At 42.6% G+C, this 23,795-nt stretch overlaps 1 protein-coding gene across 1 annotated transcript in view; it reads right to left on the bottom strand.

The window, feature by feature from the left end:
- Positions 1–20,481, bottom strand: part of LOC149985485 (SH3 and multiple ankyrin repeat domains protein 3-like) — a 55,634-nt gene extending 35,153 nt beyond the window's left edge. Inside the window, exon 1 of the mRNA XM_090230123.1 lies at positions 20,281–20,481. Coding sequence (XP_090086249.1) covers positions 20,281–20,343 — 63 coding nt within the window. The 5' untranslated portion in view covers positions 20,344–20,481. The remainder of the gene's footprint in view (positions 1–20,280) is intronic.
- Between the last annotated feature and the right edge of the window lie 3,314 nt (positions 20,482–23,795).

Genomic DNA, 23,795 nt, shown 5'->3' with positions numbered 1-23,795 from the left:
TGCAAACCTCCACAAGTCTGTTTTATCCTTGGGAGCATTTTCCAAATGCCTGAAGGTACAACGTTCATCTGTACAAACAACAGTACACAAGTATAAACACCATGAGACCACGCAGCACTCATACCGCTCAGGAAGGAGACGCGTACTGTCTCCTAGAGATTAACCTACTTGTACCCAGAACAGGTACAAGACTATCTATATCCACAGTAAAACAAGTCCTATATCGACATAACCTGAAAGGCCGCTCAACAAGGAACAAGCCACAGCTCCAAAACTGCCATTAAAATAGCCAGACTATGGTTTGCAACTGCACATGGGCACAAAGATCATACTTTTTGGAGAAATGTCCTCTGGTCTTATGAAACAAAAACAGAACTGTTTGCCCATAATGACCATTGTTTTGTTTGGAGGAAAAAGGGGTAAGTTTGCAAGTTGAAGAACTCCATCCCAACCATGAAGCACGGGGTTGGCAGCATCTTGTTGTGGTGGTGCTCTGCTGTTGGAGGGACTGGTGCACTTCACAAAATAGATGGCATCATGAGGAGGGAAATTATGTGGATATATTGAAGCAACATCTCAAGACATCAACTGTCTAACTGGGAGTCTCATGAGTGAAAACATCCGAAGATCATCAAAGGTAAACGATTAATTTGATTGCTTTTCTGATTTTTGTGACCAAGTTACCTGATGCTAAGTATACTTAATGTTTTGTCGAGCGATCGATAAACTTACACAAACGTTTGTATTGCTTTCACTGTAAAGCATCATTTCAAAATCTGAGACGACAAGTGGATTAACAAAAGGCTAAACTGTGTTTTGCAATATTGCACTTGTGATTTCATGAATATGAATATTTTCTAGTAATATTATTTGACTGTGGCGCTATGCTATTCAGCGTTGCTGATTACAATTACCCCAGATCCGGTATGGGTGGTTCAGAGAGGTTTAAGCTGGATAAAGTTATGGCGTCGCTATGTGGATGATATGATGGTTATATTTCGTGGAGATGAAAATTAGCTTTTATTACTTTTTAAACAGCTGCAACGAATACCTGAAATTCACAATGAGCTATGGAAAATCTACATTTTCTTGATATTCTTATCATTATAGAGGGTAATGATTTGGCGCAGATCTGAAAAGAAAACCAACAGACAGAAACGAGCTACTTCGGGGAGAGAGTTTCCATCCTTTACCTACAGTACCTGTGCCTCAATCTAACAAACATGATCAAAAATCCCCCAAAAATGTGTCAATTTAAGGTAGATTTATCCAACCACCTTATCTGCCTATGGCGGCATTCCACATCTGTGGTGAAAGGTGGCCAAGTTACAGCGGTGTATGTTAGACGATAATACATCCCAAAATCGGTCTTCTTTTTCCATTTATGCATGTGTTATTCAAATATGTTACTATGGGCTATAGTAGTGAAGGCCAAATTCAATCGTTTATCAAATCTTTTTATACTTAATTTTTTTATACCTAAATGGGTCCTAAAATCGTAAATAACAAAAGCTAAATGACTCATGGTATGACCATCTTAAGGATCCTCCCAATCAGCCAATATATCTGTGTATGTAGACTGTGTTGCAAACAAGATAACTTTGACAAACAGGCAGATCACCTGTATAACTTGTTTTAAAATGGGCCACCAAGAGGATTGGCTGGACAGGGCATCTGAAAAATTCAAGAATGTAATCCAAGACGAGTGTTTAGAAATGAAGCGGGAAAAGAACTCAGACGATTCAACACTTTGTTTCCTCCAATATTCCCCATTGGAAATTAAGTTTGAAGGGATAATCAAAAAACACTGGCACTGAACACAGACCTCAGACTATACCCCCCCCCCCCCCCCCCCACCTCACCCCCCACACAAACACACGAATGAACATCTTGCATGACCATGTCCAAGAGGGAAAATACAGGTGTGTGTGTTAAGCACAGTGCAATTTCATGAACAAATGCCACACATTCAACCATCCTATGACAGGAAAACATTTCAAAATGAAAGGTATCGTAACATGCTCTACAAAGAACGTAGTCCACCTATTGAAATGTCCTTGTGGCCTGGCCTATGTGGGAAAGAGACGCCGTGTAAGATGCATATCCGAATACAGGAGTAGCATCAGAAACCAAGACCCCAAAAGTCCGGTTGCTATGCCCTTTATGACTGCCAGACACATTGCCTCATTAAAATTCATGGATATCGAGCATGTCAAAGTCCCGAGGCAAGGGGGGAACATCGATAGACTTCTATTGCAAAGAGATTCGTACTGGATATTCGGGTTGGAACCATGTCTCCAAAAGGATTTAATGAGGACTTTCCCATTAGCCATTTCCTGACCACTTGCATTTTTCCACATTTTGATACTTTACAGGCTAATTCTAAAATGGATTGAAAATATTTTTTGTCCTCAACAATCTGCACACAATACCGCAAAAACTGGTTTTGAGATTTTCTAGCAAAAAATTAATAAATATCACATTTCCATAAGTGTTCAGACCCTTTCCTCAGTACTTTGTGACGCACCTTTGGCAGCAATTACAGCCTCAAGTCTTCTTGGGTATAATGCTACAAGCTTGGCACACCTGTATTTGGGGAGTTTCTCCCAATTTTCTCTGCAGATCCTCTCATGCTCTGTCAGATTGAATGGGGAGTGTTGCTGCACAGGTATTTTCAGATCTCTCCAGAGAAGTTCGATCGGGTTCCAGTCCGGGCTCTTGCTAAGCCACTGAAGGACATTCAGAGACTTGTCCCGAAGCCACTCCTGCGTTGGCTTGGCTGTGTGCTTATGGTCATTGTACTGATGGAAGGTAAACCTTCGCCTCATTCTGAGGTCCTGAGCGCTCTGGAGCAGGATTTCATCAAGGATCTCTCTATAACTTGCTACATTCATCTTCCCTCAATACTGACTAGTCTCCCAATCCCTGCCTTTGAAAACATCCTCACAACATGATACTGTCACCACCATGCTTCACTGCAGGGCTGGTGCCAGGTTTCCTCCAGATGTGACACTTGGAATTCAGGCCAAAGAGTTGGTTTCATCAGACTAGAGAATCTTTAAAACTCTTGAGAGTTTTAGAGATGCCTTTTGGCAAACTCCAAGCTGGCTATCATGTGCCTTTTACTGAGGAGTGACTGCCAACTGGCCACTCTGCAGAGATGGTTGACCTTCTGGAAGGTTCTCCGATCTAAACAGAGGAACTCTGGCGCTCTGTCAGAGTGACCATTGGGTTCTTGGTCACCTTCACCTTTCTGACCAAGGCCTTTCTCCCCCGATGCTCAGTTTGGCCAGCCAGCCAGCTCTAGCAAGAGTCTTGGCGGTTACAATCTTTAAAACCTGTTAAGGATGCTGCGAATTTTCGCAGCTTTTTGCAACTTTTTTTTATAAATCGCGCAACATTTCAACGTCCTGCTACTCATGCCAGGAATATAGTATATGCATATGATAAGTATGTGTGTATAGAAAACACTCTCTGAAGTTTATAAAACTGGTTAAATCATGTCTGTGGCTATAACAGAACGTGTTCAGGAGTAAAAATCCCAGGGAAAACTGTTCACCAAAAACACAAAAAGAATATTCATCCGCCAGTCTTTGAATTGTCCAAGGCGATAGAAAATAGATGAGATGATTAGATGAATAGATGATTACAACGCTTACAGCTTCCACACGATGTCGCCAATACTGGCATTTCTTTGCACGTTTATCCTTGGTGGGATGACGTATAGGCACTTCCTGCCTTGGGGTGCACCCAGGAAATTATGAAAGTGAAAAAAATGGACGATGATTTCAAGACTTGCTGCTATCGAGTACAGATCGCCCCGTGACCAATTTTATCGATTATTAACGTTTATTAATACCTAAAGTTGGTTTACAAAAGTAGTTTGAAGTGATTTGTAAAAGTTTATAGGCAACTTTGTTAATTTTAAAAAGTGACGTTGCGTCGTGTAAAGGTGCATTTTCCTTGGATCAGACGGCCTTCTTAAATGGACATTTTGGGCATACTTTGACGGATTTAATCGGGAAAAAGACCCAATTGTGATGTTTATGGGACATATAGGAGTGCCAACAAAGAAGCTCGTCAAAGGTAATGAATGTTTTATATTTTATTTCTGCGTTTTGGGTAGCGCCGGCTACCGCAAAATCTTTTGTTTAGGTCTCGTTCAGGTATTTTGGGGGGTGCATGCTATCAGATAATAGCTTCTCATGCTTTCGCCGAAAAGCATTTTACAAATCTGACATGTTGGCTAGATTCACAACGAGTGTAGCTTTAATTGAGTACCTTGCATGTGTGTTTTAATGAAAGTTTGAGTTTTATCGAGTACTACGAGTGGCGCTCTGAAATTTCCGCTGATTTGGTTCCTGTGCATTCGCAACATCCGTAACAGGTTTTAATTAAGAATGGAAGCCACTGTGTTCTTGGGGACCTGCAATGCTGCAGACATTGTGTAGAGCCGGCTTCATGGCACCTGGCTCGATGCCCACTCTAGCCCGGCCGATACGAGGAGCTGGAATGTACTGCACCAGGCTATGCAGGCTATGGAACACTACAAAACAACAAAGTGACAACCGTGAAGCTAATGAACAATCGTGCTGACACAAACACTACACATAGACAATCACCCACAACCCACAATGACAAAACAGGCTACCTAAATATGGTTCCCAATCAGAGACAACGACTAACACCTGCCTCTGATTGAGAACCATATCAGGCCAAACACAGAAACAGACAAACTAGACATACAACATAGAATGCCCACTCAGATCACACCCTGACCAAACAAAACCTATAAACATACAAAGCAAACTATGGTCAGGGCGTGACAAGTTCTTTGTTGTTCTAATTTTGATATCATATCACAGTTATACCAAATAAGCTATAAGCCATAATCAAGGGGTATATATCATTTGAAAATTCAAAATGTTTGGCTGACAGTGGCTTGAACTAGTTGTGTAAAAACACAATTTGGACAGGTTCCCAGATATCACTGATGCTACATGACAGCCAACAAGATTGTGTCCATCCTACGGCTGTGGCGGTCACCAAAATCTTTAGCCAGTGATTGTCAAGAAAATTACTGTCGGTCTCACAGTAATTGACCATTAATTAATATGAACACATTTAGCGTCTCCTGGCTTTAACACATAGCCTACAAGTCACTGATGCAGACCTTTGGAACATCTACATTTTAAAAAGACTAATAAATCCTTGTAATATAGCCTAAACCATCAGAATAAATCTATTACTTATTTTAGACATGTCTAATGAAGCATGATATTAGCCAAAAGTAGTCTACTTCAGAAGAACAGAATAGCATACTCTGAGTTGTCCTTATGTTAGGTCCTGATCTGGCTATGCCAAATGGCTGTGGGCTCACTAGTTCATTTAGCAGACAAGAATTCTGTAGCATTATTTTATATCATTTTCTGGTTTGAAGAATTCAATTGAACAAAGCTGAATAAAATAGAAAGGACATTTTGGCCAAACAATTTGAGGGAGTGCACTCCTATATGCTTAATTTAGAGTTATTAATGTAACTTTAGATGTTGGCTATATGTTTAGATGTTTATTACATTGTAAGGCTGTATGATGCAACTCTAATGATGATTGCTTGAAAGGCATGAGCTCTGCTTAGTTTTTTTTACGCAGGCTGTACACACTTGCGCAGGCTGTCTCTCATTCACAATTTGACAAGCAGTTGATAATGCCTCGAACTTCATGGCGGCATCCCCTTCGTGTGGATGTAATGCAACCTAAAAAAAATCCATGCCTTTTGTGGCCAGTGGCCGTTGTGCCCTTGGCCCTGAGTGCTGCATTGTGCCCTTCTCCCTCATTGCTGCACTCAGAAGCACCTCTCATTCACATGGCTCTCCATCACTTGATCCGGAGTTTCTCACAGGCTACAAGTGAACACAAGACACATCAGGGAGGCAACTGCTTGCGTGCTAATCCAATTTTGAGATGCATATTGAAGATGTTGGAAGGACTGTCCACAGCCAACAAGATGAGTAAGCCTAACGAACAGCAGAAGCACTCGCCTATGTCAATCTACTATACCCCATAGTATTCTGTGCGAGAAAGAAATATTCCAAACAAAGTCTGAGACAGTTGTGGGTTGCGATAGATCCCAAATTAATACAACAACTAGTTTCAACAAACCCTTTTAACGCAATGTGGCTGACGCAACAGATCAGAACGTTTAGCTTAAAATGTTGTTAAACTATTAGGCTATATCTTCACATTATAAGGGCAGTAATGTATACATGGCATTAGACTATACGCACACATGTTCCGTTAGTGGGAAAACACCATCATCAAAAGTGACTTCAAATGTGATTATGCATGTAATGCTTTTATTATAAGGTGAAAATGGTGAAATGGTGAAAATGATCTTCTCCAAACTTGAAACTCACACGCTGCTTATGTATGCCAGTTAGGCCCCTTGTAACGCAGATGAAATTGCTTAATTTTAAGAAGTTATTTGGCCACTTTGTTGTGATACAAACCTTATCAAAACATATATGCCTATGGGCTATGATTTGAAAAAGTTGCACAAAAAAACATGTTTCTTGCCTTATGCTGGGCATCATTCACAAGTGATTATCTATAATTCACAAGTGATAGGCTAATATTGTAACCCATCAGACTAAACTTGATTTAATCTTCTCTTTACATATACTAAATAATATATGTGTGAAATGTGTTTTTATTTAGAATGGACCATTGTCATTCACCTGTCTCAAAATAGGGGCAGTGGGAAAAAATACATGTTATCTACGCACTTAAATAGCGAATGGAGGAGGTTTTTCCTGTTGTTCATTTTCATGCCAGCGAGGTAGGCTATATGCCTGATGTAAAGATAAGCAATGTGGTGAATATTAGGAAAGTTGAGAATGTACTGAGCAAATGTCAATTTGGCTTTTTGCCAAATCATCGTACCACAGACAACGTATTTTTTGGATTTCTTTGGTGGTTTATATTTTGTCCTATAGTTCAGTCAATGTCATTGGAGAATCCAGTGGGTTCTGGTAGTAGATCATGTATATGTTTTTGCTGTTTGTTCTTTGTTATAAAGCCAAAAAGATTGAAGAAGTGGTTTATTCATTCATCTCCATTTTGGATAGATAACTCTGCGAGTTGTAGTTGGTTTCGTTCCAATTTTCCCAGAAGTGATTAGATTCTATGGATTCTTCAATGACATTGAGATGATTTCTGACATTCTGATCGTTCTTTTTTCATAGTGTGTTTCTGTATTGTTTTAGTAAATCACCATAGTGAAGGTGTAGGCACATTTACCATTCTTGTTCATTTTCTTAGGTTGTTTGATTGAGATTTTTAGATTTGATAGGGAAAGGTCAAATATACTGTTTAGGTTTTCTACTCCCAAGTTTACACCTTCACTATGACAGTGAAAGGTTTTGTCCAGGAAGTTTTCTAAAAGGGATTGAATTTGTTGTTGCCTAATTGTTTTTTTGTTAGGCTTCTCGGTGACTAACCCCGATCCGTACACATTTGCACAACATTAGCATTCGAACGAGGCTGCAATGAAAACTCATGGGACTGTAGAGACTGTGTTGGTATCAATATGCGGGGTTGTGAACTACATTCCTATTAAAGCGTTGATTTACACGGTGATGGACCAATAGCGGAGAAAAGTTGAAGAAACGGAACCCTCTGATGCTGTACGTTACATTGTGACGTAAATTTAAACTCATTCTGTGCTGTACAGCCTCTTTCCACCAGGTGTAGCGCTTCTCTCGCAGATTAAAACCAAGACATTTGTGTAATGGTGATTGTACAGTTAATTACTTGTGAGTTAAGAAATAGTTAATTCAATCAATTGTTCGTTTTTTTAATAATCACTGCGAGCCATCATGACTCAAAACCGTGACATCTGCAGTTTAATTGTGAAGATAAATTTAGCTCTGCCCAAAAAACCCTAATGAAATTCGGCACAAACCTTCAAATAGGTATGTAATGAGACATTGTATAACCTCTTCATAGTGTTGTATTTACATTTTAGAGGTGATAAGTTGGACAAAGCTTTCGCTTCCCCACCTGCCATTTTTAAAAAGACCTGGCAGAGCACCATTGCCTTCTTCAATCATGCAGAGACAGGCAGCAAGAAGGTCTCTGTCACTCCCTAATCTGTTTCACCTGTCTTTGTGCTTGTCGCCACCCCCCTGCAGGTGTTGCCATCTTCCCCATTATCCCCTGTGTACTTATTATCCAATTATCCCCTGTGTATCCCCTGTGTACCTGTTTTCTGTTTGACTGTTGCCAGTTCGTCTTGTTTGTCAAGCTTACCAGCGTTCATCCTGTCAGCTCCTGTCTTTCCCTGCTTCTCTTTTTCTCGTCCTCCTGGTTCTTGACCCTTGCCTGTCCTGACTTTGTACCCACCCGCCTGACCACTCTGCCTGTCCCTGAGCCTTCCTGCCGTCCTGTACCTCTGTCCCACCTCTGGATTATTGACTTCTGCCTACCCTGACCCTGAGCCTGACTACTGGCCAATACCTTTGCTCTACCTCTGGATTACTGAACTCTGCCTGTCCCTGACCCTGAACCTGCCTGCCTTGACCTGTTGTTTGCCTGCCCCTGGTGTTACAATAATTACTTCACACGGTCTGTACTTGGGTCTTACCTTGATTCCTGATAGTCTCGTCATTGATTTTTCTAGAAAGGGGAGACATTATGCTTTATAATGGTATACATATTACAGTTGACCTGGAATTATTACGTTTCTGCGGCACTAAAATAAGGTCAAATGTATGGAACAGCGCGATGTACAAACATGTGTTAGCTATTGTTTACTTTCCTTCCATCTATAGCATTTCTTAATAGTATACACTTCCTTTGCCTCATGTTTGAGTAATGCTCTGTTCAAGTAGACTGATTTTGCTGTGATCTAATAATGACTTGGAAAAGCTCTGAGAGACTCTGGGTTGAGGCCAGTGATAAAGTAATCTACGGTCCTATTGCTAAAGGATGAGCTGTAGGTGTACCTACCATAGAAGTCCCCTCGACGCTTACCATTGACTATGCACAGACCCAGTGTGCGACAGAGTTGCAGGAGTTGTGATCCATTTTTGCTGGTTGTTTAGTTTTGTCTAAGGGGGCATATATATGAGGCAATGCTGTTACCTCCAGGTAGGTGTTTGTCCCCCTGCGTGGTGAGTGTCAGGTTCTTGTTCAGTTCTGGCACTGAGGTCACCATAGACTAGTACATGTCCCTGGGCCTGATATGGTTGATCTCCCCCTCTAGGATGGAGAAGCTGTCATCGTTAAGGTATAGGGATTTTATTTGTGGGATACACCATAGGTAGCACAGTTGAGGACATTTGTCTGTTAATCATTTTCCTTTACATTTCTAGCCAGATGTTCCTGTTTCTCTATCACTCACCTTGTCAACAAATATTTTTGTCAGGGTAAGGTGCTAAAGCTCTGCCAAAAGTCTTGAGTTTGCGAAATTGACATGTGCAGGTGTACAGATGCAAATATTACTCGCAACTAGTAAATGACAAGTTTACGAATGCGATTACAACTACAAATGTGTTTTTTTATTCATGTTCACAACTCATCAATTACACGTTTGATAACGTGTTTACAACTACAGATGTGGTGACAACTACAGATTATTCTTTCATGTTCACAACTCATCAGTAACATAATTGCAAATTGTGTTTACAACTATAAATCTATTCTACACGCTCAAATCATTATGTCAATCATTTAACTTCATAGTTTGCACGCTCTAAGTGCTTGTAGGTGAAGATGAGGGGCATCCTCCACCAGCCTCTTGACTCTGTAAGCAAACTGCAGGTGGTCTAGGGAGTTCTCAACCTGACAAAGTACTGTACAGTCGTGGCCAAAAGTTGAGAATGACACAAATATTAATTTTCACAAAGTCTGCTGCCTCAGTTTGTATGATGGCAATTTGCATATACTCCAGAATGTTATGAAGAGTGATCAGATTAATTGTAATTAATTGCAATTGAAACTCTTTGCCATGCAAATTGAATCCATTTCCACTACCACAAACGGACCAGCTGATATCATGTTAGTGATTCTCTCGTTAACACAGGTGTGAGTGTTGACGAGGACAAGGCTGAAGCACTGTCATGCTGTTTGAGTTCGAATAATAGACTGGAAACTTCAAAGGGAGGGTGGTGCTTGGAATCATTGTTCTCCTCTGTAAAACATGGTTACATGCAAGGAAACACGTGCCGTCATCATTGCTTTGCACAAAAAGGGCTTCACAGGCAAGGATATTGCTTTCAGTAAGATTGCACCTAAATCAACCATTTATCGGATCATCAAGAACTTCAAGGAGAGCGCTTCAATTGTTGTGAAGAAGGCTTCAGGGCGCCCAAGAAAGTCCAGCAAGTGCCAGGACCGTCTCCTAAAGTTGATTCAGCTGCGGGATCGGGGCACCAGCAGTATGCTCAGGAATGGCAGCAGGCAGGTGTGAGTGCATCTGCACGCACAGTGAGGCAAAGAATTTTGGAGGATGGCCTGGTGTCATGAAGGGCAGCAAAGAAGCCACTTCTCTCCAGGAAAACATCAGGGACAGACTGATATTCTGCAAAAGGTACAGGGATTGGACTGCGGCCAGGCTGTGGCCCAGAAGTTAATTGACAGCATGCCAGGGCGGATTGCAGAGGTCTTGAAAAAGGGTCAACACTGCAAATATTGACACTCTGCGTCAACTTCATGTAATTGTCAATAAAAGCCTTTGGCACTTATGAATTGCTTGTAATTATACTTCAATATTCCATAGTAACATCTGACAAAAATATCTAAAGATACTGAAGCAAAAAACTTTGTGGAAATTAATATTTGTGTCATTCTCCAAACCTTTGGCCACGACTGTACATCCTTCTTTGTTAGCTTCTCAAATTATTTAATTACCAAGGATGTCAGTGCCACTGTCCTGAAGTCACTTTCGGCCTTGTCTCAGGATGGTAAGTTGGTGGTTGAAGATATCCCTCTAGTGGTGTGGGGGCTGTGCTTTGGCAAAGTGGGTGGGGTTATATCCTTCCTGTTTGGCCCTGTCCGGGGGTGTCCTCGGATGGAGCCACAGTGTCTCCTGACCCCTCCTGTCTCAGCCTCCAGTATTTATGCTGCAGTAGTTTATGTGTCGGGGGGCTAGGGTCAGTTTGTTATATCTGGAGTACTTCTCCTGTCCTATTCGGTGTCCTGTGTGAATTTAAGTGCGCTCTCTCTAATTCTCTCTTTCTCTCTTTCTTTCTCTCTCTCTCGGAGGACCTGAGCCCTAGGACCATGCCTCAGGACTACCTGACATGATGACTCCTTGCTGTCCCCAGTCCACCTGGCCGTGCTGCTGCTCCAGTTTCAACTGTTCTGCCTTATTATTATTGGACCATGCTGGTCATTTATGAACATTTGAACATCTTGGCCATGTTCTGTTATAATCTCCACCCGGCACAGCCAGAAGATGACTGGCCACCCCACATAGCCTGGTTCCTCTCTAGGTTTCTTCCTAGGTTTTGCCCTTTCTAGAGAGTTTTTCCTAGCCACCGTGTTTCTACACCTGCATTGCTTGCTGTTTGGGGTTTTAGGCTGGGTTTTTGTACAGCACTTTGAGATATCAGCTGATGTACGAAGGGCTATATAAATACATTTGATTTGATTTGATGACTTAGCACCTTAGGGAATTTGCTTATGGCCATACAAGCTTCCAGAATTAGGGCACCATCTGCAGCTTGAGTGACAGCATGAAAATGTAATGGAACGTTTCACTGAGTTGCTCTGCTCTGCACCTGTCCACCAATGTTGTCTGCTCCTGGGCTCTTTTTAACTTTGGTCTGTCTGAATCAGCTGGTGACACACTTTAGATGCTAAATTCCATCTCGAGAGTAGCAGCTGTCTTCATACACATCTCAGTGATTTCTCCACTGAAGTAGTTGATTGTCAAATCTGAGATTGAAAAAACATTTAGCTCATCAGCCAGTTATTTGTTTGAGTTAAAACCATCAGCCTGAATCACCTTGATTCTCTTGTCTTGTAGCCCAATCATAGTTATCATTATTTCAGTTTGGCCTTCTTGATTTCTGATCTCACCTCAATTCTAGATTCCCTTTTAGCAGTATCATTATTATACAATAAGCCCTTCAATGACTTGGTAACTCAAGGCTTGTTGTTGGGATAGATAGTTACACTTCTGCTAGAAATTACTGTATCTTCATAGAAGGAGATATAACTGCAAATCGCATCAGTGAGTTCATCTATACCGTCACTAGTCTTGAAAGACAGCCCAGAGTGCTGTCATTGGTCCAAACCTTCAAATCACGTTTTTGTGCATTCTCCCTCTTCAGCACAGTCCTATAGATATGCACAGTATTGTGGTCAGATGAGCTGAGCGGAGTTTTCGCTGTGGACTTCTAGGCCCCAAGGGTCTTGTTATGGTTTCTTGGGGAGGTGACATTTAAGGAACTCAGTGATTTATTTAAATAACAGAGATTAAAATCTAAAACAATAGCAGGGGCATGGGGAGATAAGGATTGCAGTTTTTGAGTCATGGCATAAATATGATCACTTTAGTGTGAACGTAAACGACTGTGATTAATATTTGGGGGAACTCTCCTGTGAGATAGAAATGTCTTATTGACACTGACAGCAGTTCAATATCAGGTAGACATAGCCTCTCTCTGACACTTACATTATTGCACCATCAGCAATTGATTTACAGGCAGACTAGGTCCAGTCAAAGCGGACACCCAAATCCGTTTATCGCCAAAGATGAGTCCTTGTCTGAGATGGTCAGCCAAGTCTCCAGTGAGTGAGTGAGTATTGTTCTCTGTTTGTTTGTGAGTGGCGGAGTTCATGAGATTCAATATAATCCACCAAATGAGTGAAACAAACAAGCTCATAAAAAAACGATCTAACTGGACAAAAACTGACACACTTAGGATTTTACGAACAAAATAGCTACAGAAAGTGTAACAAACCTGCAGACACACAAATACCTGCTTCCGTTCACCATCTGGAGCCGCACCCACTCCTCTTAGAGCCATTAGTACCTTAGTATTTTCTGAGCTGATGTCACCAAAAACCATACAGTCACTGGCAAAAACATTATTCATTCACTTCGTCTCCCTCTCTTCACATTTATAAAATAAGAGATTGCATCTTCTAATACTCAATCCATGTCACGAACGTCGTCAGGGAAATGACCGGACCAAGGTGCAGCGTGGTGAGCCTACATTTCCTTTTATTTTGAATGTCCTCTGGTCTGATGAAACAACAATGGAACTGTTTGGCCTTAATGGCCATCGTCATGTTTGGAGGAAAAAGGTGGAGGCTTGCAAGCCAAAGAATACCATCCCAACCGTGAAGCAAGGGGGTGGCAGCATCATGTTGTGGGGTTCCTTTGCTGCAGGAGGGACTGGTGCACTTCACAAAATAGATGGCGTCATGAGGAGGAAAAGTATGTGGATATATTGAAGCAACATCTCAGGACATCAGTCAGAAAGTTAAAGCTTGTTCGGAAAATGGGTCTTCCATAAGGACAATGACCCCAAGCATACTTCCAAAGTTGTGGCAAAATGGCTTAAGGACAACAAAGTCAAGGTATTGAAGTGGCCATCACAAAGCCCTGAACTCAATCATATAGCTATTTGTGGGCAGAACTGAAAAAGTGTGTGCGAGCAAGGAGGCCTACAAACCTGACTCAGTTACACCAGCTCTGTTAGGAGGAATGGGCCAAAATTCACCCAACTTATTGTGGGAAGCTTGTGGAAGGCTAACCAACATTTTTGAAGTTAAACAATGTAAAGGCTATGCCACCAAATACTAATTGAGTGTATGTAAACTTCTAACCCACTGGGAATGTAATGAAAGATATAAAAGCTGAAATAAATCATTCTCTCTACTATTATTCTGACATTTCACATTCTTAAAATAAAGTGGTGATCCTAACTGGCCTAAGACAGGGAATTTTGACTTGGATTTAATGTCAGGAATTGTGAAAAAGTGAGTTTAAATCTATTTGGCTAAGGTGTATGTAAACTTCCGACTTCAACTGTGTGTAGTTAGACTGGAAAAAACTACGTGAATTGATTGCAAAATTGATTAATTCATGCCTCCATGGCTGTCTCTGAAATATGTACATAAAATATGTTGAATGTAATGATACTCAATTCAAAAGATCTGTCTGGATCAAGTGCCATTTAGTGACCTTGGGTAATAAGCCCTTCTTTTTTTTGGCTCTGGTATGGTTCTAGTATTGAGTATCTTAGCTAGAGACAGATGATATATCGATTCACTGATATTATCAGCCAATATTGGCCTTTTAACGCTATATCGGTATCTGCCCTGTTCACCGAGAGAGATTCCCTGCGAACCCAGGCATTTCACGTAAATACATTCATGACTTCTTACTCAAAGCGGGCGGCGGTAGTGCAAAACATATGGTTACTGTAGGTCAGAGTAGTTTCTGAATATACCAATGTTAAGTGTCTCTGTCCCTCTCTCTCACCCTCTTCATCTCTTCTTTAAAAAGCAGCCATGTTTTTGTCATTCCGCTAAATAAGGTTTTTGCAGATGCAAGGAGGTTACGACTGTTCAGAATGATGATATGATACAAGGTCATGATTAATAAGTTGACTGTTTATTGACGTGATAGCTTAAGACCTTTTAGAGTTTAATTCGGAAGATGGTAACTCTTTAAAGAACCGCTCTCGTGGTGCCCCAGATCCTAATGAGTTAATTGTTATATGATTCATTTAATCAGGTAAAATTAAACATAGTTAGTTAATTAGATAAATAGCAGGCTTCAAATTAATGTTAAAGTCAAATCACGATTCACATGGTAATTTCATTATTTCATAGTTTTGAGGTCTTCACTCTTATTCTACAATGTAGAAAATAGTCAAAATAAAGAAAAACCCAGGAATGAGTAGGTGTGTCCAAACTTTTGACTAGTACTGTATAAACAACCGTGGACAGCCCAATTCACACACACACACACACACACACACACACACACACACACACACACACACACACACACACACACAAAGAGATTGACACAGTAATAAAGCAATCTCTGCTCCAAAACAGGCCAGGAGCTAAGGAAACATGGAAGTTAGAAGTGATGTCATTATCGCCCCCAACCCACTCACACACAGAGTCAAACATAAATACACACACTGTCAGATTTGAAGGACATGATCTCGCTATATAGCGTTCAAATAGCCATTAAACTCTCTCACTCTAACCAATCCCCCCTCACAAACACACACATGCACTCACCCAGACACACACACGCACCCCTATCCTCTATCCTTCAAACCGCCTCTCTTCTCCAATCACTGACAGGCGAGACAGCACACGCCAAACAGACCTACTGTTAATGTCAGTCAACAGGGATTCAAACACACACACACACAAGCATGCACACACACACTGTTTTAGAGAAAGTCTCAGTCACCAGTCTGATTCCCAGTCTCCTGCTCTCTCCACTCCAATAAGAAGCAGATACAGTAGGAGGGTAGCGTATTATAGCAGTAAGTTGAGATATCAAGCCAATAGAGGGAAGAACAATATTACATCAGTCAGAAGAGCTTCTACAGCCTTAGGGAGTCACCCACAACACGCAGAGAAACGGGGAGAGAATTCTGTTACAAACTGCCACATATTGTGAAACTTGGGGTGAGGGGAGGGGGGGCAGAGGGGGACAAGTGGAGGGCAGCATAAAGGGAGAAGACTGGGAGAGAGGCCCCATTCTATTGCAGATATATCCTAGCATCATGCACTGCACATAAACATGCCTGTGCTGTTTAAATCTAGTGGTGTAGTGCAGATCATGGACTGATCTGAAGGTGTAATTGCCTTGAGAGCTCTACATTTTTTCATTTGACATTTAGGTGATTTAGCAAACGCTCTTATCCTGAGAGACTTACAGAACTTTTTGTCTAGTCCCATCGATAATCAAATCAAATCTATAACACAGTAGAGTTTAATAATTGACTGAGAGATAATGCAAACCATTTCAGGTCAAACACTTTACACCATTTCAGTTACACTCCAAACCCATAGTGTAGCCGATGTGAGAGTGCCAGTATCATCACCTTCCAAAAGTAACGCTGCTGTTTCAGTACCAACAGTGTCAGTCCATTTCGGTCCTCATGTTACAGTGCATGTCGTGTACCTTTCCGACCCAGACAGTTTGACTGAAGTTAAATCTGTCACAGACACACACACACTCAGAAATCTCCTGGCGGTGTGTGTCTCCTCTTTAGTAGGTACCTCACGTCCCCTGTTACTATTTTTAGCTTCATTCACAGCAGCTTGTGGCACGAGACAGAGCTTCCATCTCCCTCCCAGCTCTCTTCTGCATCTCCCTCTCTCTGTCTCCCTCCAAACTATCCCTCCATCCATCTCTCCCTTTCTCCCTCCCTGTGCTCAATTGTCAAGTGTTTTCCAGAGAGGGAGGACCCAGCATAGCTCAGTGTGTGTGTGCTTGTGTGTAGGTGAACGCTACATGAGCAGCCTGCAAAGGAGAGGCTAGACAGAGCACCAGACAAAGTGATGCATGGTGCAGGAAAATGGAAAGAAAGAACAGACATTTGAGCCAGAAGAGGATACCCACATTGCAACCGGAACAAATGCTTGCTCGTTATTCAGTGGATTCTGCTAAGGAATCTTATCCAGGACAGCTAGCTTATTCATTCTTAGAAAAACATCTCAGAGTCAGTTCCTTTCTCAGTGAATTCATACCACACACTTTAGTAACTCATATGATTCATCTAAGATCATCTGCAGGGGCGGTGACTAAGGATTCCATTTTGCTTCATTTAGATCTCTTCTTTTTAAAACCAGACAGCCTCATAGTGAATGGGTGAGTGTGTGGGAGGCACACACACTCACCCAAACTACTGTAAAGCAGGAAACACCATTTCCATAATTGTGCTTCCACTACTAGGCTTTGTTGCCTTTGCTGAACTACTGATACAGCTTGACCCACTGGTCAGACATTCCTAAATCTCCTAACGGTTAAGATAAAGAAATCAATTAGGATAATGGGGAGCCCATACAACCAGAATGGGAGATGTAATAGTCACTTTGGCCTTGGGCTCATACAACACTATACTGTTATAACACCATTGGGTCTTCAGTGCTGTACTGTATATTCTGTAGTAGTAATGATGGGAACATTTTAACAGTTCCATATCGGGATACTATTTTTGATAATATATCTTATGGAATCCATTCGATGATACCATAATATCATTTTTGCGCTACAGTAGTAGGCTGTACCTGTACCAAAACCCCAGTATTTTTCCTTCTTAGCATGTTCTCCATTTTCTTTTTAAATAGGAAGCCAATTAGTTAGATTAGACTTAGATTTCCATGACTGATCAAAACTCATTCTCGTGGCTTCATCTTGTCCCTCTGAAGTAGACATATGGTGAGAAATATGTTTGGAGCATTGAATCGCAATAAAATCACAGTCTGAAATTGCAATTCATATAGAATTGTGAGAATTGTAATACATATTCTATCTATACTTAAATATAGTGATAATATCGTGAGGTCCTTGGCAATTCTCAGCCCTATTTACGCTAAATAGAGTTCCAGGCCACCACCTTCCATTAATAAGCATGCCATTACACATGACATACCACAACATGCCATAGGAGTAACATTTCATGTTAAACAATCACACCTGGGATAGAACTACTCTTGTGTAAAATATCCCCATGGCATGGGATACCTATTACACTAGTTTCTATATAGACTTCTCACAAAAACAGAAATTATATTTTCCAACCAAGCAGATTGATTTGAAAGGGGTTCAAAGTAGCACAAGGCTAATATATTCCATTAAACATGAATCACCTTTAATACAACCTTCTCCAACCTCTAAGGCCCCAAACAGCCCTGCAGTGGAGAGAGAGAGCGATGACGATGAGGGAATTCCCTGTCCTTAATGTTTTCTTTCCCCCCGTCCTTTTCTCAATCCCTCCACCCATCCCTCAGTCTTCATTTCTCTCAATCTCTTTTCTCTCTCTCTTTCGCTTTTCTCTCTCAGTCTCTCTGTCTATATATATCCTTCTATGTCAGCCTGCCAACTCAGGCTCTGAGTACGTCTGGCTGGTGAGAGAAGAGAGAGAAGAGGGGACATGGAAAATGGGCCTGAAACACACACAGCCTTATCATCTGGACATCTGGACATCTGCTTTGTCCCCTGCCACCTTCTGCCGCACACACACACACACGCAGGCACATACACACGTGTACACACATGCACACATGCACACATGTAAGATCCCACTCACACACACACACACACACACAGTAGCACAGCTACTGGTGGCACAGCTAGCACTGCGATGTAGTGCCTTAGACCACTGCGCCACCCGGGAGGCCTAGCTAAACTAAATTGGGGTCAACTGTGAACGGTCCTGGTGCACCAAAAAAAAAGTGTCAAGGGGAGCCCGTTTGGATTTGGCTTCACACCAATCACATCAAAGGCAAAACGTCACTGACATAAAAAATGTTTTTGTGTCATTGTCCTCTGGTGGCTAGCTAGATAAATTCAGCCCTTTCATAAATTAATGATGGATGGAGATGGGTGTTTGGATTTTATATGATAACGGTGATTCTGATCCAACCATAAATTCATACATTGTACCCCTGGCCTGAGAGGATAGAAATTCAATATAGAAAGCTGACGTTAACTAGCTCGCTCATAATTGTCCATACGAGAAATCCAAGTAGCCTAGTCTAGTACAACAACAACTAAAAGTGTGTACTGAATGACAGTCAGACAGATTTGGCAACACGAAAGACAGGAGCAATGCATTTGTGCACACACACACACGTACACAAATCATTACCATGGAACGCCACATGATATTTAACTAACGTTGATTGGACTAAATCGTTTTTGGTATCTTTAAGAAGTCTTTGTATTAGACTAAGCATAGGCTCTAGAGTTGATTTGATGATGTTGAAATGTTGAAGTCGAAATTGTGCTGGAATATTGGAAGCAGCTCCTGTTTTCTATGCTGCTTGTGGTAATTGTCAATGGTTCTAGATCAATAGTTGTTCAGTAGTCTGAAAATGTCTGAAACATGAACTTGCTTTACCATGCTTTAGGTCATGTGACTGTTTGTTACATGTAGTATTTGCTTTGGTTTTGTGATGAAACAATTGTGTGGCTGAATTTATTGTTCCCTGTGTGACTGTTATCTTTTTGTTGTTTCGGCCTTATTATATCACAGTGGCAAACTAAAGCAAATAACACAATTATCACAACACATAGGTTGTAATATGGCTTTTCCTTTTCCTTGGCTTCCTTAGTGATTTTACCTACGCACCGCCACTGTAGAGAGACAGAGTCTGGGAGAACAGGTCTAGGATACAATTCAAAGCCTGGAACAGTCAAGCTTCATCCCAGGGGACATCCCTATGCCCAAGCCCCAGGAAAAACACACACACACATACGCACACACACAGATGACCGACACTCATACAAATACACACACACACACAAAAGATATACGTTTGACAGTTCAGAGAGAATGTTACTCTCTTCTCAGTTTCAAGTTGTATTAGTCGTACACTTATTAGTCGTTCTCTCTGCTCTTTGAATTAGCAATGTCACTCACAGCTCTTCTCTCCACCTTTACTTGTTTCCTTATACTTTTCTCTCCCTCCCTCTCTCCCACGCTTCATTTTCCCTCCCCCTTCCTCCATCTCTAAGTGCCCAGTTGTCAAAGTCGGCTACAGCTGAGCTAATGAAGACATTTGAAGAGATTTATTAGCGAGAGAGAAAAAGAGAGATAGAACAGAAGAGAGAGAAAGATAGAATAGGAGAGAGAGAGAGAGAGGGAGAGAGAGAGAGAGAGAGAGAGAGAGAGAGAGAGAGAGATGGAGAGGAAGAGATGGAGAGGATGAGATGGAGAGGAAGAGATGGAGAGGAAGTGATGGAGAGGAAGAGATGGAGAGGAAGAGATGGAGAGGAAGTGATGGAGAGGAAGAGAGGGTGCTAGCAATCCAAAGAGCAAATAGAGTAGGCGAGAGTGTATATACAGGAGAGAGAAAGGCAGTGAAGGTGAGAGAGAAAGAGGGAAGGACTGATAAAAACTGAAAGAAAAAAGGGCTGCAAGAGAGAGACGATAGGGAGAACAGAGAAAGGGAATAGAGGGAGAGAGCGATCCGATAGAAAGGTATAGAGAGAGAGGCACCAGGAGCTCTCTCTCTCAGTAACAGTAGCAGTCCAACAGTATGAGTGACGCTGTAACTCACCGTCTGTGCCAGGTCTGGTATTCCAATGCGGATCACCAGAGTGTTGCCCTGTGGCTCCTCCATGCCTCCTCCTGCACTGGGGCTCCGCTCCCGAGCGGGACGGAAAGAGAAAACACCGACAGAAGCAGGAATGCCGCTGTCCTCTTCCTGTGAGCTGCCGCTGTCAGAGCTGGCCCCCTGGCTGCCGTTGGTGTGTGTGTAGGGGGGGGTGTGTGAGTGTGTGTGTGTGTGCTAGTCCTGCTGTGGAGAGTTGGGTGGCTCATGTTTGCCGGCTGCAGGGCGCAGAGGCATGCTCCGTGTAAGGGGCTCTCTCTGCGCTCGCTTTGTCCACACACACACACTGCTCTCACTCGCTGGCTCACGCTCTCGCTAGACACACACACCACTCGCACCGCACATCACTCACCTGGGAGAGAAAGACAGAGGGAGAGAGGTGTGGAAGGGGGAGTGAAAGGGAGATGGGGAGAGGGGAGGAAACGGGGGGCAACAGAGGATCAGAGGATGAAGGGGAGGGAGAGAGGGGAGGAAACCATGTTAGATTTTGATAAGCAACGAGAGGATGTGTGATTGAAACTGAGATGAGATGAACCGATAACTGCAGAAAGGAATAGAAAATGACTTCATGGTGTAAAAATAATCTTACTCTGTATGATTTAGTAGAAGATAAACATAATAATACAAATGGCATACATACTTTGATATTCATTCATTAAATAGGAAGCAAACTTCTGAAATCGAGATTAAAATCAGTTCTTATTTTTGAGGAGAAGGTGCATTTCTGAGTGGATCCTTCAGTAACATTTAGGCCCAGCAAGAGACCAGGCAAACCAAAATTGGTTCTATGTTCTAATATCACAAAAACTGTCCAGTCGTGCTGATGATTATACAATGTTGTATAAAACGTCCTCCTGATGTTGCAAGAATGTTCCTAGAACCTTCTTTAAAGGTTCCCAGAATGTTTCATTAGGTTGTGGGAACAGTCTGGCAAGCACATTGTTGGGTCATCACAAAAGATTTATTCCCAAAACACAAAAACTGTCCAGTTGTGTGGATGATTCTAATATTTATTTTCACCTGATGTTACAAGAATGTTCTTAGGCCAGAACACATTTTTTTCTGTTATTAAAAACTTACCAGAGTGTGTTTTTTTTTAGGTTGTGGGAACATTGTGGGCAATAGATATATTCCCAAAACACTATAACTGCCAAGTTGTGCTGACATTCAGATAACGTTTGTATCTGGGTGAAAAAAACATTCTGTTTATGTTGCGAGAATGTTGATACAACAGCCTTTCTGAGTTATGTAGGTTCACAGAATATTTAACTAGGTTGTGGGAACAGTGTGGATACATTACAAGAGGTAGGTTCCCAAAACATAAAATATGCTAAGTTGGGATGACATTCATACAATGTTTAAATTATGTTGAACAGAACACTCCTATAGTGTTGCAAGACTGTTATTGTGATATTCATGAAGGTTGCACAGAACATTCCAACAATGTTGCACAACGTTTCTAAATTTCCAAATAAGTCCGTTTTTATGACCTTCATAGCATATTGTCTACTATGGTCTGAGTTAATGACGTGATGTTAGTCACAGGGTCTCTCAGTGTCAGATCGATGGCGGTACCCTGTGGGCGTTGACTTTCAATCCTCCCCCTGCTATGCCTCTCTCTGTTGGAGCTCTCTGCTCTGCCTCTCTCTCTGTTGGAGCACTCTGCTCTGCCTCTATCTCTCTGTTGGAAGACTCTGCTCTGCCTCTCTCTCTCTGTTGGAACACTGCTCTGCCTCTCTCTCTCTCTGTTGGAAAACTCTGCTCTGCCTCTCTCTCTCTGTTGGAACACTCTGCTCTGCCTCTCTCTCTGTTGGAACACTCTGCTCTGCCTCTCTCTGTTTGAACACTCTGCTCTGCCTCTCTCTCTGTTGGAGCACTCTACTCTACAATGCCTCTCTCTCTGTTGGAACACTCTGCTCTGCCTCTCTCTCTCTCTGTGTTGGAGCACTCTGCTCTGCCTCTCTCTCTCTCTGTTGGAACACTCTGCTCTGCCTCTCTCTCTCTGTTGGAACACTCTGCTCTGCCTCTCTCTCTGTTGGAACACTGCTCCTCCTCTCACTCTCTGTTGGAACACACTGCTCTGCCTCTCTCTCTGTTGGAACACTCTGCTCTGCCTCTCTCTCTGTTGGAACACTCTGCTCTGCTCTGCCTCTCTGTTGGAACACTCTGCTCTGCCTCTCTCTGTTGGAACACTCTGCTCTGCCTCTCTCTGTTGGAACACTCTGCTCTGCCTCTCTCTCTGTTGGAGCACTCTGCTCTGCCTCTCTCTGTTTGAACACTCTACTCTGCTATGCCTCTCTCTCTCTCTGTTGGAACACTCTGCTCTGCCTCTCTCTCTCTGTTGGAACAGTGCTCTGCCTCTCTCTCTCTCTGTTGGAAAACACTGCTCTCTCTCTCTCTCTCTGTTGGAACACTGCTCTGCCTCTCTCTCTGTTGGAACACTCTGCTCTGTCTCTCTCTCTCTGTTGGAACACTCTGCTCTGCCTCTCTCTCTCTGTTGGAACACTCTGCTCTGCCTCTCTCTCTCTGTTGGAGCACTATGCTCTGCCTCTCTCTCTGTTTGAACACTCTACTCCGCTCTGCCTCTCTCTCTCTCTCTGTTGGAACACTCTGCTCTGCCTCTCTCTCTGTTGGAACACTCTGCTCTGCCTCTCTCTCTCTCTGTTGGAACACTCTGCTCTGCCTCCCTCTCTGTTGGAACACTCTGCTCTGCCTCTCTCTCTGTTGGAACATTCTGCTCTGCCTCTCTCTCTCTGTTGGAACACTCTGCTCTGCCTCTCTCTCTCTGTTGGAGCACTCTGCTTTGCCTCTCTCTCTGTTTGAACACTCTGCTCTGCTCTGCCTCTCTCTCTGTTGGTACACTCTGCTCTACTCTGCCTCTATCTTGGTTGGAACACTCTGCTCTGCCTCTCTCTCTCTGTTGGAACACTCTGCTCTGCCTCTCTCTATTTGAACACTCTGCTCTGCATCTCTCTCTCTCTGTTGGAGCACTCTGCTCTACATTGTCTCTCTCTCTCTCTGTTGGAACACTCTGCTCTGCCTCTCTCTCTGTTGGAACACTGCTGCTCCTCTCACTCTCTGCTGGAACACACTACTCTGCCTCTCTCTCTTTTGGAACACTCTGCTCTGCCTCTCTCTCTGTTGGAACACTCTGCTCTGCCTCTCTCTGTTTGAACACTCTGCTCTGCCTCTCTCTCTGTTGGAGCACTCTGCTCTACAATGCCTCTCTCTCTGTTGGAACACTCTGCTCTGCCTCTCTCTCTCTGTGTTGGAGCTCTCTGCAATGCCTCTCTCTCTCTCTGTGTTGGAGCTCTCTGCTCTGCCTCTCTCTCTCTCTGTTGGAACACTCTGCTCTGCCTCGCTCTATTTGAACACTCTGCTCTGCCTCTCTCTCTGTTGGAGCACTCTGCTCTACAATGCCTCTCTCTCTCTGTTGGAACACTCTGCTCTGCCTCTCTCTC

Source organism: Oncorhynchus mykiss, chromosome 1 (assembly GCF_057628025.1).
Source record: "Oncorhynchus mykiss isolate SJ-2025 chromosome 1, ASM5762802v1, whole genome shotgun sequence".
Taxonomy (NCBI): domain Eukaryota; kingdom Metazoa; phylum Chordata; class Actinopteri; order Salmoniformes; family Salmonidae; genus Oncorhynchus; species Oncorhynchus mykiss.
Note: the sequence above shows the minus strand (reverse complement) of the source record. Positions and strands in the feature narration are given on the sequence as shown.